Source organism: Vollenhovia emeryi, unplaced genomic scaffold (assembly GCF_000949405.1).
Source record: "Vollenhovia emeryi isolate VEMERY1.0 unplaced genomic scaffold, V.emery_V1.0 DF939210.1, whole genome shotgun sequence".
Taxonomy (NCBI): domain Eukaryota; kingdom Metazoa; phylum Arthropoda; class Insecta; order Hymenoptera; family Formicidae; genus Vollenhovia; species Vollenhovia emeryi.
The window spans coordinates 304,622-323,502 of NW_011967156.1; the positions used below are offsets into that span (position 1 = coordinate 304,622).

Sequence of the window (18,881 nt, forward strand, 5' to 3'; positions counted from 1 at the left end):
ATTTGAGTGCTTTTTTTTTCCATAAGGGTAACAGCAAGTAGAGCTCTTTAATTTACACTATCTTTACCTGCTATTTCCCTACAAATTTTTTCGTCTTCTCCGCCTCTTCAACAATGACTCTTTTGACACGGGAAGATACTGGACATTTCGTTAACCGAGACGTTCGTACTTTGAGAAATAATATTTCACATAATTGTACATTTCGTATGTAGCTTTCGGTACGTATAGTATAGCTTTCAGTCTCTCCCGGGTTTACAGTCAGAAATTAAAGGAGGCGCGATCGTGAAAAAAAAGATCCAATTACGAATTCACGGAAAGAAAGAAATAAAACTTGTTGACACAACTTGCCAGCTGGCCGTCCTTGTTCCTTCAATCTTGTCCATCTTTACCGTAGCGGTCGACTAGTTTCTCTTTTCGATTCCCTTCTTGTTCTTTCTCAAATGTTTCATCACAGTCGTTTCAATGCAGATGTAAATGTTAAAAAGAAAACTGCCAAGCCGTAAGATGTAAACCGAAGATCGATAATGCAATCAAGGTGGACGTCTGGCTTTGCTCAAGTTGTTGAATATTCTGAAATACAGTCATTCCTTTCGCAATACACTTTAGAAATGATATATCGTTTATGAATATTCTAAACGTCATAAATTAAAACATATTGAATTAATACATATTGTCATAATACATAAAAGTCATAAATTAAAACATATTGAATTAATGGCTACGGGAATAAAGAGATAAGTGAAATTTGCATCAAGTAAAATATAAATAATATCGAGGATATTGTCGGTCGTTGAAATTGGAATAATTTTAAGCTAAAAGAAACGACGGAAAAAGTCATGAAACGCGCGTGTAAGGACAATTTGAAATAGTACAATAATTTTCCTTCCTACAACGCGGTGGCGAACATTTAATCGTCGTCACTTTTCTGACGGAGCACGACCGTCGGTTTGGGATTACTCGCACGACGACTCCACTGCACCACCTATACTTAATAAACTAACAAAAGTAATTACATCTGAATAAGAGTCGTTAACTCGCCGGTAAAAAGAGGACGGAGAAAAAGGGGATGACAAAGGAGAAGAGATAAGGGCGCCGCCGGCGTGCGAGCCGTCCCTGTTTCCGACGCTTCTTTCCACGTTGGCCGGCCGCAGGTTGCAGCTGCTCGACGAAAATTCCTTCGCCGTGAAACTTCCGTCGCGAGGACGCGCTTCTTTGTCTCCGCGAAGGAAAGACGGGAACTCTCGCGAGGAGCCGCGGACGTTGCAAGCATCGCACGTGGAAGCGCATAGGAGAAGCGTCCTCTCCCGCGTCGATTAAGTCGCCAATAAATCGATCTCGGCGACGAAATTGCCTACCGTCGCCGAGACCTTCGGGGCGTTCGGGGCCTTCAGTCCCGAGGCGAGGCGGGCCGGGCCCAAAGAGATGAAATAGTCTGCGGCAGATGTCCGGCCCGGCCCGAACAGCTGCTGCAGTATCGCACGGTGTAGATATCGCTCGCGATACTCTGGGCCCAATATAATCGCTACCTCGCGATCCCGTCGATCCTGCGCCTCGCGCTGCACCGTTGAGGATTTAAGAACTGCAGATTGTAAGAATTAGCGCATCGATAATGAGCCACGCCGGGCGTCGAGCGGCGAGCTGAAACGTCGACGACGGTCCGATGATTTCCACTGTCCGGGGATTCCACTCGATATCGTGCGTCTGAAATGTTCCAAGCGTGTTTTAAAAAAGGATCCTCGAGATGTCCCAAGCGCATTTTAAAAGGATCTCCGTCCTACGTGAGATAATCGTGCATTCGACACGCGCTGCGGTAACCCTGACGCATATACAATTCTCCAAGCATTTAGAGCAGTTTATCTGTACAATAAAAAAAACACTATATTTTAGGATCTTTAAAGTCCTCCAGGAGTTTTTAAATTTATCTTAGGCCAGCCGATTAGATAAACTTGAGGACGAGATATTTCATTTTCGCTCGTTAGAGAGAACCCAGATAGCACACATAGTTCTATGAATATTCCTCTGGAGTGTAAATATTCTTCATTTCAGAATATTCCAATCGAATATTCTATAAATATATATATAGATTATTACAATTAGAAATCGTATATTCATAACAAAGGAGAACGTTTTCATAATATTCGTCGAGAACGTCTTTGGAATCTTTCATCAGAATAATTTTTTAATATTCATCGAGTTTATATATTGCACATTGTTCATCGTGTAACACACTTATTTTGCGCAAAAGGCAGTGAAGCCTGCGATCATACCATGTATAACCGACACGCTGTATTCGATAGATTATTCTATTCACATTCGAAAAAGATTTCTAGTAGTGGATTGTTCTACGAACATAAGATAAATATATACGTATAAGAATGACCTATGGAATGTTCATAGGAGTGTCTTGTGCCATCTGGGAAATAGCTCCAACTAAAACCTAATCCACAATGTGCTCCTTGCACCTAGAAACATTAATATTGTATATCAAAACGCTTAAAAAATTAGTCGACAATTTACGACTGTACAATTTGTCGACTTGCACACATTATTTGAACGTATTTATTGGCTACAAAATAGAATGTTTCTAGAACGCAAGGAACACATTGTAAATTACTCTTAACAGTTCGTAGATAAGTTAACGTATCCACCCATACAGCACCAAAGCTTTCAGAAACATTGCGACATTGCAACAATGTTTTCTGAAATGTTTCTGAAAGCTTTGGTGCTGTATGGGCAATACACGCGTGGACTAATTATCAACGTTTTCAAAATCGCCTGATAATAATTCTTCTCGGCAAGAAAATTATATTATATAATATTACACGTTACTTAGAAGCATTTACAATTATATAACGAATATACAATTTTCGTTGTCCCTCTTTTACTTCATTTTTACTCTCTTAATTCTGAATGAAATGCCGATTGTTGTTCGGCCACGAGCAACGCAGTTTCGAGCGTCTCATCTTGACGCACTCCTCTCGACGTTCTAGAAGCGACGATCCTCCCCCGTGCATTCGACGACGTCGCGCACATTACCCATCAGAAGATACGTTCTATCACGAGACACGGTAGTGTCTCGCGCCAAGTATAAGCGACAAACTATTAAGTGACAAGCTAGATTACATTCTACTGCGTAAAGTGTGAAGGGCTCGGGAACGCACCCTCGAAAAGTGCCAATTACTTTGTACTGCGTATAAAGGAAACGTCCGGGCGTGTTACTGCGTGTCGCTCGAGCGACGCCCGCCGACGCTCGAGGTTGCTGCAACGCGATGAGCGATTTGAATTTTCAAAAATCTCGAAACGCCGTTTCTCCCCGCCCCCCCCCCAGTCGCGCGTACGGACCGGGAATGTTCCAGGTTCGCATTTTCTCGGGTCCCTCGGGAAACGAGACGACGGGACGAAGGAGGCGGCCGTCCTCGTCATCTCCCGTCTAAAGAAACCGGGGAAAACGCTACTCGCAACAAGATCTTCGGCCACGACGGAGCAACCCCCGAGAGTCGGGGCGAGCAGCCGGTACTCGGCCAGTGGCGGAGTGGGAAGTGGACGCCACGGCACGGCGGCGCGTCCACCAATCGACGGGCGCGTCACATCAACCCGGGCTCGGTGTGTCGCGCGCGCCGATTGGCCGAGCGGCCGACCGGCCCGCGATCGCGCCGCGCCGCACCGACGGCCATAATAATGTACGCAAACGCCGGAGCGAGCGGTACTCACGTCGGTTTCAACGCGCGCGTCCCGCGAGATCGTTAACGCCGACGTCGCTGGCGATCCTCCACCTGCCGAGTTGCCGCTCAGCCGCGACCCGCACGGTGTGCCGCCTCCTCGTTTCCTGCGCGCCGAGAGACCGCGTCGTCCCCGAGCCGCGGCGGCGCGCACGCCGCACGTGCGTGGCGTGATTCTACGGCCCGCGAACATGGAGGTCGTGCGGGTGCACTACGACGCGTACGACATGCAGAACGGCGAGCTCACCTGGAGCTGCGGCGGCAGCGGCGGCGCGGCCGGCGACGCCGGCAACGCCGGCGACTGCGGCAGCGGCAGCCCCGGGTGCAACGTTCTCGACTCCTCCGAGGAAATCTTCGACTCGCCGCCGCCGCCGCCGCTGCAGCCGCGCAAGCTGTTCGAGGCGCCGGACTGCAACGACGACGACGAGCCGATGAACAACAACAACAACGACCACGACCACGACAACAACAAGAAGATTCCGATGCCGCCGGCCTTGCTCATAGGTTAGAAACTCGCATCCCCCCTCTCGCATGCCTCGGGCCTCTTCTTTCACCACGTTTCGCCTCGCCCACCTGCGTCCTGCACGTCGTTTCCAAGCGGGCTCGCGATCACGTCGAAGCGATTGTTAATGTTTCCTCTGAACGATGAGGAAAGTCGCGTGACGTCATCGCAATGGCATTGCGAGTTTTTACGCTCTACCTGGGTCGCGTACCGGTTTTCGGTGGCGTTTAAACGCGCAGTGGCATCCCGACGGATTTGTGTTCGTTGCACCTTTCCGGCGGAGAATAATCTGAAAATCTTTTCGTAGATTGTGAGGCGGAGAAGAATACAAGTCGTGCACAACGGCCTTACGTTTTTCTTTACCTTCCGTCCACGACTAGTGTCAGTTTCCACCAACGCGAATCAACTCTGACCTCTCGGTTCAGCTCGCTCCGTATCTTTTTCTAGTTTTAAAAGTCAGTCGACGATAAGAAGTCATCTAAGCCGGTATTAAAGTTGATCTACAAAAATGGGAGAGACCTGAGCGTTCGCGGATCGTTTGCCGCCCGTCTCTTTCTCACCGTAGCTTACAATCACCTGTTTCGTTAATCATTACCGTATCATTTTAAGTGCGGAAAGTATTATGGCGCAGCCTACGAAGAACGGAAGCCCACGTTCGTCCGTCGCCGTCAACGCCTTGCACCTCTCGTCCTTTTCTCTCCAATGTCTACCACCTGTTTGATTTATCGTGTACTCCGTCGAGTACAGGAAGTGCAACGCGGTGCAGCTACGGGGAAGAACGGAAAGGAGAGAATTCACGTTTTCTCTCGTTGTCCCCTTGCGCTTCTTTTCATCTCCTTTTCGTTCTTTCGCTCTTTTTTTTTCCTGCGAACGTCTAATTTTATACCTGCCTCGTTTTCTTACGGGAAGCAAGCGCGCTGCGACAAAGGGACGCGACCCCTTCTCTCTCGTGCTACGTCACGGCGTCCCTGCCCCCCGGTGTGCGCGGGGTCGAAAGTGACCTCGTGTTTTCGTTTAGAACAAGTCGAGTTTACCCAGAAACGAGAGAGAAACCTGAGAAACGGTTCGTAGGTGCGCGTTACACCGGCGATTCTCGTGAATTTTTCGGCACGTTGACCTGGCTATCCATTAAAGAAGAGGAATTAATCGAGGCGCATTCCCGAATGCGCGTCTCTGCGCGCCTGAAAAAAAATTCAACGTAGTCCGCACGGAGAGAATTCAGTTTCGTCGCGCGAAACATGGAGCTCGCGTTCCCTTCGCCGTGCAAACGTCGACGTAAGAAACAGATCCCCGTTGGGGATCCCTCGTCCGAGGAGCTCCGGGCTTCCGGATGACCGTGCCTTTTCTTTCGTTCCTTCGCATCGCTTTCCCTGCGTTTCCCCTCGCACGCCTGGTTACCCTGTGTGATTTCTCCCTCCCCCACGGTATTTCGAGCATTTGTTTTTTCACAATTAACGCATGATGCGAAACGATTGATAGCGACACGCTTGGACAATTCTTTTGCATCGTGCGCACGAGCATACCCCAAGTTACGATCGTAAATCATGCGACTCCGATCACGATCGTGTTTCAAGTCGAAATTGCGGCATCAGTGATTCCAAGGTCTCTGTGTACTGATGACGCAAGTTCGCGATCGTTATGCGAGGCCCATAACGCGAGTCTCAGAATCGCAGTCGTAAGAATAATCGACTGTAATTGGTCAACTCAGTCAGACACATAAGAATTGACCAATCACTGGGCGTTTTCCAGCAAGGACACAGTGTAACACAGTGAATCGTTTCATTCTTGTTTAACATTGGCAAACAACAAGGATGTAATGATTCACAGTGTTACACTGTGTCATTGTGTCCTAGCTGGAAAACGCCCATAGTCGACTATTCTTAAGCCCGTGTCAGACTACGGATTGAGATTGGGATTAGATTGAAATTTGACCAATCACAGTAAAGTTTACTAATCTCAAGTTTAGTAAGTTTTACTCTAATTGATCAAATTTCAATCTAATCTCAATCTCAATCCGTAGTCTGATACAGGCTTTACGACTATGACTCTAAAGCCCGTATCAGACTACGGATTGAGATTGGGATTAGATTGAAATTTGACCAATCAGAGTAAAAGTTACTGAACTTGAGATTAGTAAACTTTACTGTGATTGGTTAAATTTCAATCTAATCCTAATCCCAATCCGTAGTCTGATACGGGCTTTAGACTCGCATTGTAGACCCTGCATTACGCAGTCGTAAGAATAATCGACTCTAATTGGTCAACTCAGTCAGACACATAAGAATTGGCCAATCATAGTCGACTATTCTTACGCCTACGTCTCTGAGATTTGCATTGTAGACCCCGCATAAGGCCTGTGTCCACGATGGTCCACTTGGTCAAAGTTCTTAGTCCCGAGAAATACGTAGCCAATCAACTTGCAGCTTTTATGGAATAGCTGCAAGTTGATTGGCTACACATTTCTCGAAATTTGAAAGTTCTAGCATCGTGGACACAGGCCTTTACACGCGGTATTGCATTTGTAGACGCTTTGACCGATTGACAAAAAAAAAATGCGTATATTCAAGCAAGCATGTGATTCTAATTGTTAGAAAGTGTCTTCGCGAGTGAGTCTTTAGGCTTGAGCTTGTCGCTTTGAGATAAAATTTCACAGTCAATTTTCATGAATCATATTAAAGGCCTGATCTACAATGTGTTCTTTCGCCCAATAACATTACGTTTTGTAATATGAATACGTTTAAAAAACTTGTGCAATTTGGTAGCTTGTACATTGTACATTGCCGATAAATTTTTTAAACGCGCATTGATTTCCCTACACAAAACAGAATGTTTCTAATTGCAAAGAGCACGTTGTGGATCGCGCTTGAGCGTATACATCGTTTTATTTTCTCTGTGAAAAGTTCCTTCACAGTTCTTGCCACGATAGTTCGAAGAAAACTGTTTTACATTCTAATCCGCGCTCCATTATCTTGATTGTGTTATTTTATCGACGTTAGTCTCTCTTTTTTTATTCTGATTGTGAGAAAGGAAAATAGTAATGTAAACAAAAAGCTGATTAATGAACGCTTGCGAAAGTTCTCTTTGGTCGCAAGACATCGTTAAGATAACTGCAAGTTTTCTATGCCAAACGCACGTTTATTTACAGGTACTCCGGCCGCCAGAGTTTTCACCTCTCGCGAAAATGCTCAGAAGATTTTGAAGGGTTGTAGCCCGCCCTACAAGCGCGTCAGGGCGCTGCGCCTCTTCGATTCGCCCGCTACCCCGAAAACCCTGATAGAGAAGAGCGTGTTGCAAACCCCGGTACCATCGAGGATCAGTTCTAGACTCTTTAATCTGGATAAACCTAAACCTTTTCTCTCCAGGATAAGTCCCCAGAACAAGTTGGAAAAGCCCGCCGCCAATTTAAATCCCTTCACGCCTACTGGCATGTTAATAACAGCGAGAAAAAGGAGCAGGTCCAAACGCAGTCTCAATGGGTATGTATTCGAGCCGTGTGTTTCCCAAATATTTATTCTCCGCGTAATCTTTTGCGGATGTCTAATCGCGATGCTCAACAATAAAACGCAACTAAGATGTATTTACTGCTCGCAAATTGAGAAAACGATTTTTTAATACCTACATTTATCATCTTGTGTTGGCGAAGATAAAATTGGAGATTTCTGACGTATTATTTCATATTGAAGATACTAGAATATACTGGTCCGTTATTAAGTTTTTGTTAGCGGGAGATTTACTTCAGCTTCTTTACCACGTTACTTTCTTTTATAACAGCAGTAGTGCCAGCTCGCCGGATATGGAAGTGCCAAAGTTTGATCTCGCCGACTCCGAAGATTCCGACAACGAATACGAGCACGCGACGAAACGCGTGGCGCTGCAGGACTCGAATATATCGCGTTACCACAAGGAGTTCCACGAGCTGGGCTTGATCGGGGTCGGCGAGTTCGGCTCCGTGTACAAGTGCATCAACCGGTTGGACGGATGTACGTACGCGGTCAAGAAGAGCATCAAACCCGTGGCGGGCAGCACGAATGAGAAGAACGCGCTCAACGAGGTGTACGCGCATGCCGTCCTCGGCAAGCATCAGCACGTGGTCCGCTACTACTCCGCTTGGGCGGAGGACAATCACATGATTATCCAAAACGAGTACTGTAACGGCGGCAGTCTCGCGGACGTCATCAGCTCGATGCGGGTGCAGAATGAGTACTTCAACCAGGCCGAGATGCGTCAACTTTTGATGCATGTGGCTGAAGGATTGAGGTATATACACAGCATGCAGCTCGTGCACATGGATATCAAGCCTGGCAACATCTTCATCACCAAGGAGAAGAAAATACACGCCCTCAACTACGACTCCACCGACGACGGTTTTGACGAGGACGAGGCCACCGAGGATGAGATCACGTACAAGATTGGCGATCTCGGCCACGTCACCTCGATTAACAATCCGCAGGTGGAGGAGGGCGATTGCAGATACCTCTCGATGGAAATTCTGCAAGATGACATTGCTCATCTGGCGAAGGCCGATATCTTTGCCCTAGGGTTGACCGTTTACGAGGCGGGTGGCGGTGGACCTTTGCCGAAAAACGGACAGGAGTGGCACGACATTAGAGAGGGCCAATTGACAGACTTGCCGCACTGCAGTCGCGACTTGAACAACTTGTTGAAGGTACGATCTTATTTCCAAAGTTTAAAGCAAATAATTGGCTCCTTTTATGCTCCGATCTGTCCGCTGTGTATTAAGAGTCTTGCATGCCGCGGTCATTTTCTCTCAACAGAAATCATTAGAATTCCTTTGACATTTCGTGTTTTTCGCAGCTGATGACTCATCCTAATCCTGAAATGAGGCCATCGGCGCTATCTCTGATGCAACACCGAGTCATGTGTCCGATCGGGAAGAAAACCAAAGCTCAGTTGCGAAGGGAATTGAACGCTGAGAAGCTGAAGAATGAGATCCTGTCCAAACGACTCCATGACGCAGCAATGTACCTGAAGTCTATTGCACCCAACTTTGCCGTTGAGGGTGGTAATTGTGACCGACTGTTGCGACCGATACCCACCAGATTTCCGTCATCCCGTATTATAGGCAGAAAAGTCAATCGTAGTAATAGCACTACGAACTTTTGAATCTTTTCCTCGTTGAATTTTTGACACCGGTAAAGTTTAGAAAGGTGGAACTCTTGAAGGAGCGACTGGTTTCCTGAGGTCACCTTAACATGTGATACCGTATTTAGTTATTTAAGTATGATTACCCCCAGTAAAGACGTTTACACGCCAGAGTGCCGAATAAAATTACATATGATTGTAAGTGGCATTCCTCCCCATGATGATTATCTCCTGTAATACGATTGACGTTCATTATGTAGCTGTAAACGACTTAATATCTTTTAGTACTCTTATTATAATGTATGGTTGTGTATTTTCTTCTGGATTGTTATCGAAATTTGTTAGTACACGAGCGTATTATGAGCAAGTTTGGAGTAATTTTTTGGGAGAGCGCTGAGGGTAAAAAGTTTGATTTAATTGAAGGTATAATTAACATTCAAATATGACAAAATAATATAACATTAGTAGAAGTGGTTGGTATAAAATTTGTTCTAAATTATGAGATGAAACTGCATTATAGCAGGCTAATTTTGTGCAGTAAGAAGGTTTTTGAGGCCACTTAATACTCTTTCCTGTTTCACCGTTTATACAATCTCTTGCACTCATCGATTGTTTTTTTTTCTTTTACATACTGGGCTCTAAAACTTCTTATTCTGATACAAAGTTTTTTCATTAAAGCAATTTTATTCTATCTCGGTATGCAGTGCATGCTGAGTAATAATAAATAAAAATCGCATGTGAGCGAATTAATATAACTGTGCCTTTTACCATTTTTGCACGTTTAATATTTATATGCTATAAAATCTAAAAGTGATTTCATTTTTCAAAAAGTTGAAGGTTTATCACAATTTTCTTAACGTATAAACGTTTTTTTTCTTTTATACTGTATAAAACAACATTTTTTTTGTAAAAGTGACAATGCACGACTGAACAGGCATGTTCTAATTGCATTTACAACGAAAATTGTTCTTATATCTCCTTATCCTGCTTTTGCTTGCCGATTGTAACGCTTTCTTTACAATCAACTCGTCAACGAAGCACAGATTATTTTGTACTCCCTTAAAGAAACCAAGTTTCATCTGTACAAAAATAATAAGTACGCCCATACATACACTTGTCTATCTTATTGTTTTTTCACTTCAGTCAGTATTTTGCCAAAAAGTAATAGGAACGTCATTATTTATGCCTTTAAATGTAATTTTAGCTATAGCGTGAAATCTCAGGTGGACCTTATATGTTTTACTACTGTAGTATAACGTTTTGTACAATGTGTAGTTTATTACTTAGCTAATCCATCAAATGCCTCATTATCTGTCTAAAGTTAAAAATTTTACGTTACGATATTATGCAGACTATTAACTGCGTAAGTTCCATAGTGTAAAAGAAAACATTTTATAGCTAATGATTCGCGATTATTTTCTATTTCATTCAAGATTGGCTAAGTATTAAAGCTATGTAACATTTAGATAATACTACTTATACATCCACTTATCGCTGTGCCTTTACGCCATAATATAAGAAACTAACGTTCCTTGTTAATTCTAACGACTCGCATGTTTCTTATTAACTATTTTTACCAGATCGCAAAATAATTTTAGCACATGATTTTGTGCGTATCTAATCCTGAAATAATTACTCTATTTAATCTTACAAAGTTAAACAGAGTAACAATCGGTTTATAAAATTACTGGCATCAGCATGGCATTTGATTTACATGTAGCTGAAATTTAAGAAACAGGTTTTCCATACCTTTTCGGAAAATATTCATTTTTACAAAAATTAGCAATTATTTAATAGAGCCGGAAAAATTAAAGAAATGCAAATACCCGCGTTACATCAAGGATTATTTTAAATGCAAGTAACATGTAAGGAAAAATCAAGTTCAATTCTTTTCTATGATAAAGATACTGCTTTGATTGTTTTAATCGATTTTAATGGAATTTATCTTATTGTGATTACGCACATATGCTTTCTTACATGCGATACAAACATTTTATTCATAGTCAGATGTTTTAAAATTTAGACACACAAGTGTTCAAATTTGCTGAACGGTACGAATTTTGAACTTTTTTTTATATGTAGAATCACACTTCAACATTCTCTGAAATTTATATCTGGCCGTTATAGAATAATCCTTAATATATGTATAACATATGCGTTTCTTTAATTTATCTATTAAAGTACTATTAAATAAGTACTGTAGTTACTAAAAAACTTGGAGCGCGACAAGATAACAAAATTGAAAACCTGTTCAGTTTTAGATTGAATGATTATTTGAAAGTGTCACAAATTGAGTTTTGTTCGAAATACAAACATGACACGAGCAATTATCAACAGATGACAGTTTCCAATCATGAATGACAAGTTGATAGTTCCTACGTTTTTTCTGCTGAACTCTTTCTCCGCGTATTGAAACTTTTATTTTTTCGCAGCGAGAACAATTGCTAATAATAGACATTCGTGCTGCTCAGGTGATATGTGTTAGCATTTACTTTGCAGGATTTCACTATTTCCCAAAGATTGATGTTATCGTTAATATACACGTTGACTTCTGTAAACGTTTCTTCGAAGCCAACTTCGTCATTCCTCTGTGTTATAAGGCATGCTGATATAATTCGAATCTTTAGTATTAATATTAAATAATTAGGGAGGGCTTGTGAAGTGCGACTTGGATTGTCTTCGTCTGTCCCGAGCGACTGAGCTATATCACTATATTGAAATAAAAAAGCGTACTTTCTAAGAACTTTTAGTATTTTAAGAAAAATCATACATTTTGTACAAAATTTTGAGTTTAAACTGTATAATTGTATCGTAAAATAGTGACGTTTTGGGTTATGCATTATTTTTTTATATCTTTTACACAAGTTTGTATAATAAATGTTTATTATATCTTAACATGTTATTATAGAACGATATAAATTAACGATATAATGATGCAAAAAATATACTCAATCGATTAATTTGTAAATGGATAGGATATATGAAATTCAATTGATTTATTAATTTATATACTAATCGATCAATTCATTGATTCAGTGATCAAATCAATTAATGATTCCCGTTAATAAGCAAAACAAAAGATTGTTCAAATTATATTTTGTGTCTTTCATATTGAGATTTGTATCGTTTTATATAATACTGTGATTCCAATACGCCTTTATTATACAAAAACGTATTATTTATCTGCAAGTCGCATTACGCTCGGGAAAGATGAAAAGAGCCGAGCAGTCGCATGTTACGAACTTGCCTCGTAAGATTTTTTTACTTTCCTCGATTCTAACGAACAGCATGCCAAGTCAATATCTCCATTTTATATAATAGGCCGTTAGTTATAATTAATAGATCTGACATGTATTTAAAATATCTCCGGCTTTGTCATATAGACATCTTTGTCCCTTTTCTTTTTGACACGGAGCCGAAAATCTTGCGCCCGTTCATCGAATGTGATACATGCGAAGGAAGAAGTTCACGAATTTTGTATTACGGTATTCGCATAATACGCCTAGTATTAAGACGCATTATATTTATATGTATGAAAATAACTCTAAAAATATGTCGCACATAGGAAAACGTACGCATGAATGTCTTTCTAAACGAAGAAGGAAAAGTGAAGTTTTAACAGCACCGGGACGAACTTTCAAACGCGAACAAGTTCATATCCTGCTTGAGTTTAAGTCGTTTCGATTATTATTAATTATTATATAATTATTATTATCATTATTAATTATTAACTGATTGTTACGCTTTCCATTCTCACAATCTCCATCGTGTAATTACAAAGAACGTTACTTCGCGCGAGGCCGTCTAACTCGGATGGTTTCCGGCGAGCACTGGTAGACATGGTGCTATGTGCGTGTACAAATCAGCGGGCCCGGCTCCGTAGGAGCCTCCGTTAAAATCGGCAGTATCTTTAAAGCGTGTGTCACCTGATTTTCACAACGTGCGTAATACATCACGTACCAATGATTTGATTGGAAAACGGTTGTTAATGTTGTATGGTTTGCATTCCTCTTTCATCATTGAATTTACTCTTACTGACATTTTGTGAGATAACACTTCAAAAATCAATAAAGGGAGCGAAAAAGCAACGTGTATTGTTGAATGCTTAACGATCGATGATTCACTGCGACCACGATACCTTATCCCAGGGGACCACGTTTTTATGCACTTGTACAATCCCGGCGGTTCAGAAGAGATTCAGAAACGAGCCGATTCGAGCGGACCAGCGTCGTTCAATTCTCTCCTGTTGGAATAAAGTTCCACGATGTTCTAGATTAACTGCTGTTTCGGATATTTTGTTTTTATTAAATTTCTTGTCACGTGGTCAGAAATCAAATCTAACTTTTCTGCCTGATGGGCGACCGCATTGAGCTACCCAGTATCTCGAATTGAGGATCTAAAAAAGAAAAGATTTTCGTGAATAATCTGTAAAAGTTCTCCATTTTTTTTTCTTCTGAAGTGGACTTCGATAAAATCTAACTTGATGCCTTAAACACACTTAACGTCACCAATTAACAGTTCATTAAAAGAGACGCCTGGATCGAACAGGGAGAATGCTTTTAATTTTAATCGAGGTCGTTTTCCTCCGCAGCTTTCGCTTCCTCGGTGACTTCTGTAGAGCTTGATCGCACAGAACTATCAAGGAAAAGATTACTTTCCGAGAACATACTTTACAAATGATTATATCGCAGATCTGTCGGGCTTCCTTTCTATTTTCAAAGTTCGCGCGCTGTACAGAGTTACGGAATCTGTTCGTTGTAGCTGAACTGGCTGCACTAGTTCGGCTATAAAGAACAGACCCACGATGTGAAGTGCACGGTACGTACGCACTTGTCATTCTGTAATCCGCGGTCGTCTACGACGTCTACGTCACTCGTAACCAAGGAAACCTTTCGCCCGTTTCGCCTGCAGTTTTCATCCTGCCATTCCTGATTTCTACCTTGAAGATGTCACGATGCCCGGTGCAGTCCCGTTGACGCGAAGAGAGGAGCCTCGAAGTTAAACGGGAGGAGCGATAATAATAATTCTTGGCGTGAACCGCGTCGCAGACTAATTGATAACCTTCAATGTCGTAAATAATTCCGCATGCTATTACGTCTACGAAAGCTACTTTCACGACAAGTTCACGAGTTCTCCTTCTTAGATTCACAAATATATACATGTATTACGTAGCTCGCAATGTTCTCGTTTATAATTTTTTGTCAATTGTAGACGCGTGATAGCAGTGTAACGATGCATGTAACGGTTACGCCGCAATAGCTGTCAAATAAATCTACTTCTGTGTACGCGGCAAGTTTCCTCGTTCGACCGGCACCAGTTTCGATTTCCCGAATGTGCCACGGGAAGTAGACACGTTTCTCTCTTTCCACACTCGTCCATCGCTTCCAGATACCTCCCAGTAAACGCCAAAATGAGTCACGTAGCATCAATAATTATAATTTCCCTCAACAATGTAAATATAATCGTACAATAGGAATCGCTATAATGCGTCGTCTACAATGCATGGAGTAAGCCTGGAGTTACGAGTAGGAGTGAGGAAATTAAGCAATTTTATTTCTTGCTCCTACTTTAGCTCTTAAGCTTAATCTCAGCGAATCAGGGGATCAATTCTGTATCTTACGCTATATAGTGAAGATGCTAAAAGTGAACAGCTTTGTCTCTTTCTAGCCGTGCCCTTAAAAAAGACAAAGCCGCTCACTTTTAGCAGTTTCACTCATGTATTTTACAACATAGTGAAAATGCTAAAAGTGAACAGCTTTGGCTCTTTCTAACCGTGGCCTTAAAAGAAGACAAAGCGGCTCACTTTGAACATTTTCACTATATTGTAAAATACATAATTGACCCCCTGTATCCTGCAAAGGGACAAAGCCGCTCGCTTTTAGCATTTTCACTATATTGTAAGATACAGAATTGACCCACTGTATCTTGCAACACAGTGAAAACACTGAAAGCGAGCGGCTTTGTCTTTTTTTTTAAGGGGACAGTTAGAAAGAGACGAGGCTATTCACTTTTAGCATTTTCACTATAGCGTAAGATACAGAATTGACCACTGGAACGCCATCGGCCAGTGTTACAAATATTTTAAAAATTATCCCTGTATTTTAGCTTTCTTGCACCAAAAGCTAAAAGTTACGGTTCTCTCTTGTTCCTTACGCCAGGCCTTGCTTCACGCATTGAAAACGACACCGACAATGCCTTTCCACATAAATTTGTGCACGTATCAATGCATTTATACATTTTGCATATACATACGGTTGTGGTCAGAAAGGTTGTCCGACGTTTTACAACAAGTTTTCGCAACATTTGTATCTAACATTGCATAGATATTCGTACATATTGTTCCTTTGCTCTAATAATGCGTCGCTGCACATATCCGTGAGCAAAAACTGTAATCTCTAGCATGATAGACTGTATTTTTGCAAAATTTATCATAAAACGTTGAACAACCTTTCTGACCACGACCGTACGTGGAAAATTTATCTGTGTTCCACGTGTGCATAAATTAATGCGGGAAGACATCGGTGATCCCTAGTGTGTATGACAGTTACATTTGTTGAGTAGGAAACTATAATATTGATGCAACCGATGTGATTGACGTTGTGCAGTTGGCGTCTGCTGGGCTGCGTGATACGCTTTCATGTAACACGAGACGCGCGTAGATAAGTCACCGAGATCGGCGCTTGTGCCTCCGGATTATTTACTCCCTGCAGGAGCCCGTTTGCTGATCGACACTGTCGTCTTTTGCGCGTAGCGTTTTTCTGTAACAAAATTTGAGCAATTACATACATGAAATTATAAGAATCTACGTCGCAATTATTTCTCTCCCGCTTATATCCTGATTATACAATCACTAGCAATTAATAGGATGCGTTTGCAGCAAGTTTCTTACAACTTTTCATCTAACGTTTTATGCATCTTGTTTCTCAAGAACGTTATTTTCAATGTTATTCCGTACGAGAGGATCGACCGTAATACATTTACGGTGTCGGTTAATTTGACTTGTTCGAAAACGAGCTTGTATAATTGGAACATAACTCGCAGAAATTTGTGCCAACAATGTCGCAAAGTCGAAGAGTTAACTTCATGTCTCTTTGCTCCTTTCACACCTCATTGAAAATGAATTTCTGTAGAGCCTGAAAATCTTAGCTTTCACGCATGCTTCTTTAGGTAAGATTATCAAGGATGACTTCTAAATGCGTTTAATATGCAAATAATTTCCCTCGAGCGCGAGACACGGAAGGATACATTTCGCATTTTTCTTTCATTCAGGTGTGCCTCGAGATTATTAAGATAATTTAAAATGTGCGTAAAGATCAATCTACAGCCGAGAAAGAAAACCAGTCTTTTCTATCGATACGGATATGTGCTCTTAATGCTCGTATGCATGGTGTTTGCAACTATTCAGCCGCACATCGGCGGAACCAACGGTAAATCAGTTTTCCAACGTACTTCAATAAAGAAGAGAGAAACCACGGAATGAGTTCCCGCAATATTTTCGTGCCGATTCGGGATTAATTGTTACAAGTATTGCGCTTTTCGTTACAGGTATAATCAACGGTAACTTTATTATTCGCTATTTCGCTGTACCTTTAACGTACTTGGAAGCTGGATTGTTATGCGACCCCAAGTCTCTTTACTCGACCCTGAAGGACGGCTATCTCCTGACATTTGTCATGGTTTTCGTGTACGTTTTGATGCCCTTTCTGGCACGGATCGGGACGCACCTGTTGACCTACGCTAAAGTTAACGTGTGGATGCTCAAAGGAATGGAGGTGATTAAGAACATTTGTAATATACAGTAGACGAATCACACACGATAGACGGATGTACTAAATCCGATGGCCGTAACTTATACCGGTAAAGAGATAACTATGCGTTATTATATCTTCCAGGTCCTTTACTGCATGCCACCACCGTTCAGCACGGGACTCGCCCTGTGCCGTTTGGCACAGGCTGATCTGCCTACGAGCGTAGTCACCACGCTGGTGTCGCACTTCGGCGGATTATTCTTGTCTCCTCTTTTACTGTATCTAATGGTACATCCTTTCAACCGCCGGAAATATTACTAGACTGCGCTTATTCAATAATCTATCGTTTACCTTCGCGTTTTTGTATTTATACTGTTCCAGCATACGTTTACAATTTATCTTTTTAAATAGCTGTTCTGAAAGATTACAAGCTGCCACGCGCGATTTCCTTTAACAGTTAGGAACATCCACTCCACCATTAGTCGGGATCAACATCAAGGAGACTGTGTACAGCACGCTTATTCCACTGGGGATAGGTCTCGTCCTACGGGCGTACGTGCTGAAGAACAGATGCTTGAACGTTAACACGAGTTGGTTCTCCCAAGGTTTATTGCTGGCAATAGCGTACCACTGGTTTTGCGACGCCGTGCTGGCGGATGCCTCGTCGTTGCAAGCGGTGGATATACTGTTCTGCGTACTCATTGGTAAGTCGTATAACTTGTACTTCGAGCTTTCACCCGCCTTTCGTCTTGCATACTCAACGTATGTCCATTCCAAGCGTGCCTGGGCCAGCTCCTTCTCAGCAGTCTGTGCTGGATCTTGTGCTCCCAGTGGTTGCCGCGGGAGATTCTGCTGGCCGCGTTATTCACCAGCACTCACAAGTCCGTCAGTCTCGGCGGTTGGATCTTGCGTGGGGCGTATCACGGTTCGGCTTACGGGCCAGCAGTCAATTTACCATTGACGATATTACCCGTTGCACAATTGCTGTTAGGTAGCTTGTTAGCCAGCTGGCTGGCTCCGTAAGAAAACTTTGCACCTTTAAAGTTGTGCGAGATGCACGGCGATTAACATCCGTTTTTGTGCTCTATCTTCCCGCCCTAAAAGGAATGGGTCCGTAACAATTATTACCGATCAACTTTAGAAGGTATTTGATCACACTGTAGTATCAAAAGGTTATTACAAAGCATGGAATACTAGAAATCAAATTGAATAAATATATCAACATCTTTATACATTTTTTTTCAAGATTATTAACTAGGTAAATTCAATGCAGAAAATAATTTTATTCGTTCGATAATTATCCGAAATTATGTTTTGGAATAAACAATTTCCCGCACGGATATTCATATGTTGCTCATGATCGTTACATATAGTGTAATTCAATACTTACCTTAAAACTGGATGGAATGGTTTGTAGGAATGATGTATTACTGCTTTAGTCTGGATTGAAAGAATTTATGTAAATAATGCGCGAAATACTTTATATATATATATATATATATAGATATAGATATATCTCATTGCATTTCTCAGCAACCTAATCCACTGACATCTTTTAAAAAGAAACAATAGGAGATACATTGTACTGCTCATTATTATAAGAACCGTTTTTAAATAGGTACAATAGATAAAAGTCAACAGCCAATCGAGCGAGATGTTACGACTTACGATTGAATCATACAATATAGATACCTATTTAGATTGTATAAATTACAAATATAGTTTCCTCATCTTCGAATGAAAAAGTTCTCGATATCCTCGAAATTACAAGCTCCTACTTATTCTAAGTCCGTCTAGCGTGTTAACGAG

The 18,881-nt window shown here is 42.0% G+C and overlaps 2 protein-coding genes across 4 annotated transcripts; both read left to right on the forward strand.

Annotated features, from left to right (window-relative positions):
- The first annotated feature begins 3,719 nt into the window (after positions 1–3,719).
- Positions 3,720–9,687, forward strand: LOC105561169 (wee1-like protein kinase). Of its 3 annotated transcripts, none has more exons than XM_012010921.1 (4): positions 3,720–4,223; positions 7,367–7,697; positions 7,993–8,887; positions 9,037–9,687. In XM_012010921.1, the coding sequence occupies exons 1-4, from the start codon at positions 3,911–3,913 to the stop codon at positions 9,343–9,345; spliced, it is 1,848 nt and encodes a 615-aa protein (XP_011866311.1). In that variant the 5' UTR covers positions 3,720–3,910; the 3' UTR covers positions 9,346–9,687. The 3 variants fall into 3 exon arrangements, with proteins under 3 accessions (XP_011866311.1, XP_011866312.1, XP_011866313.1); XM_012010922.1 differs by having other exon boundaries at positions 7,996–8,887; XM_012010923.1 differs by lacking the exon at positions 3,720–4,223 and adding an exon at positions 4,240–5,496.
- Positions 9,688–14,135: 4,448 nt separating this feature from the next.
- On the forward strand, positions 14,136–18,836 carry LOC105561170 (sodium/bile acid cotransporter 7-like). The gene is made up of 6 exons (XM_012010924.1): positions 14,136–14,395; positions 16,594–16,751; positions 16,870–17,096; positions 17,217–17,360; positions 17,530–17,776; positions 17,851–18,836. The coding sequence occupies exons 2-6, from the start codon at positions 16,625–16,627 to the stop codon at positions 18,093–18,095; spliced, it is 990 nt and encodes a 329-aa protein (XP_011866314.1). The 5' UTR covers positions 14,136–14,395; positions 16,594–16,624; the 3' UTR covers positions 18,096–18,836.
- The last annotated feature ends 45 nt before the right edge of the window (positions 18,837–18,881 follow it).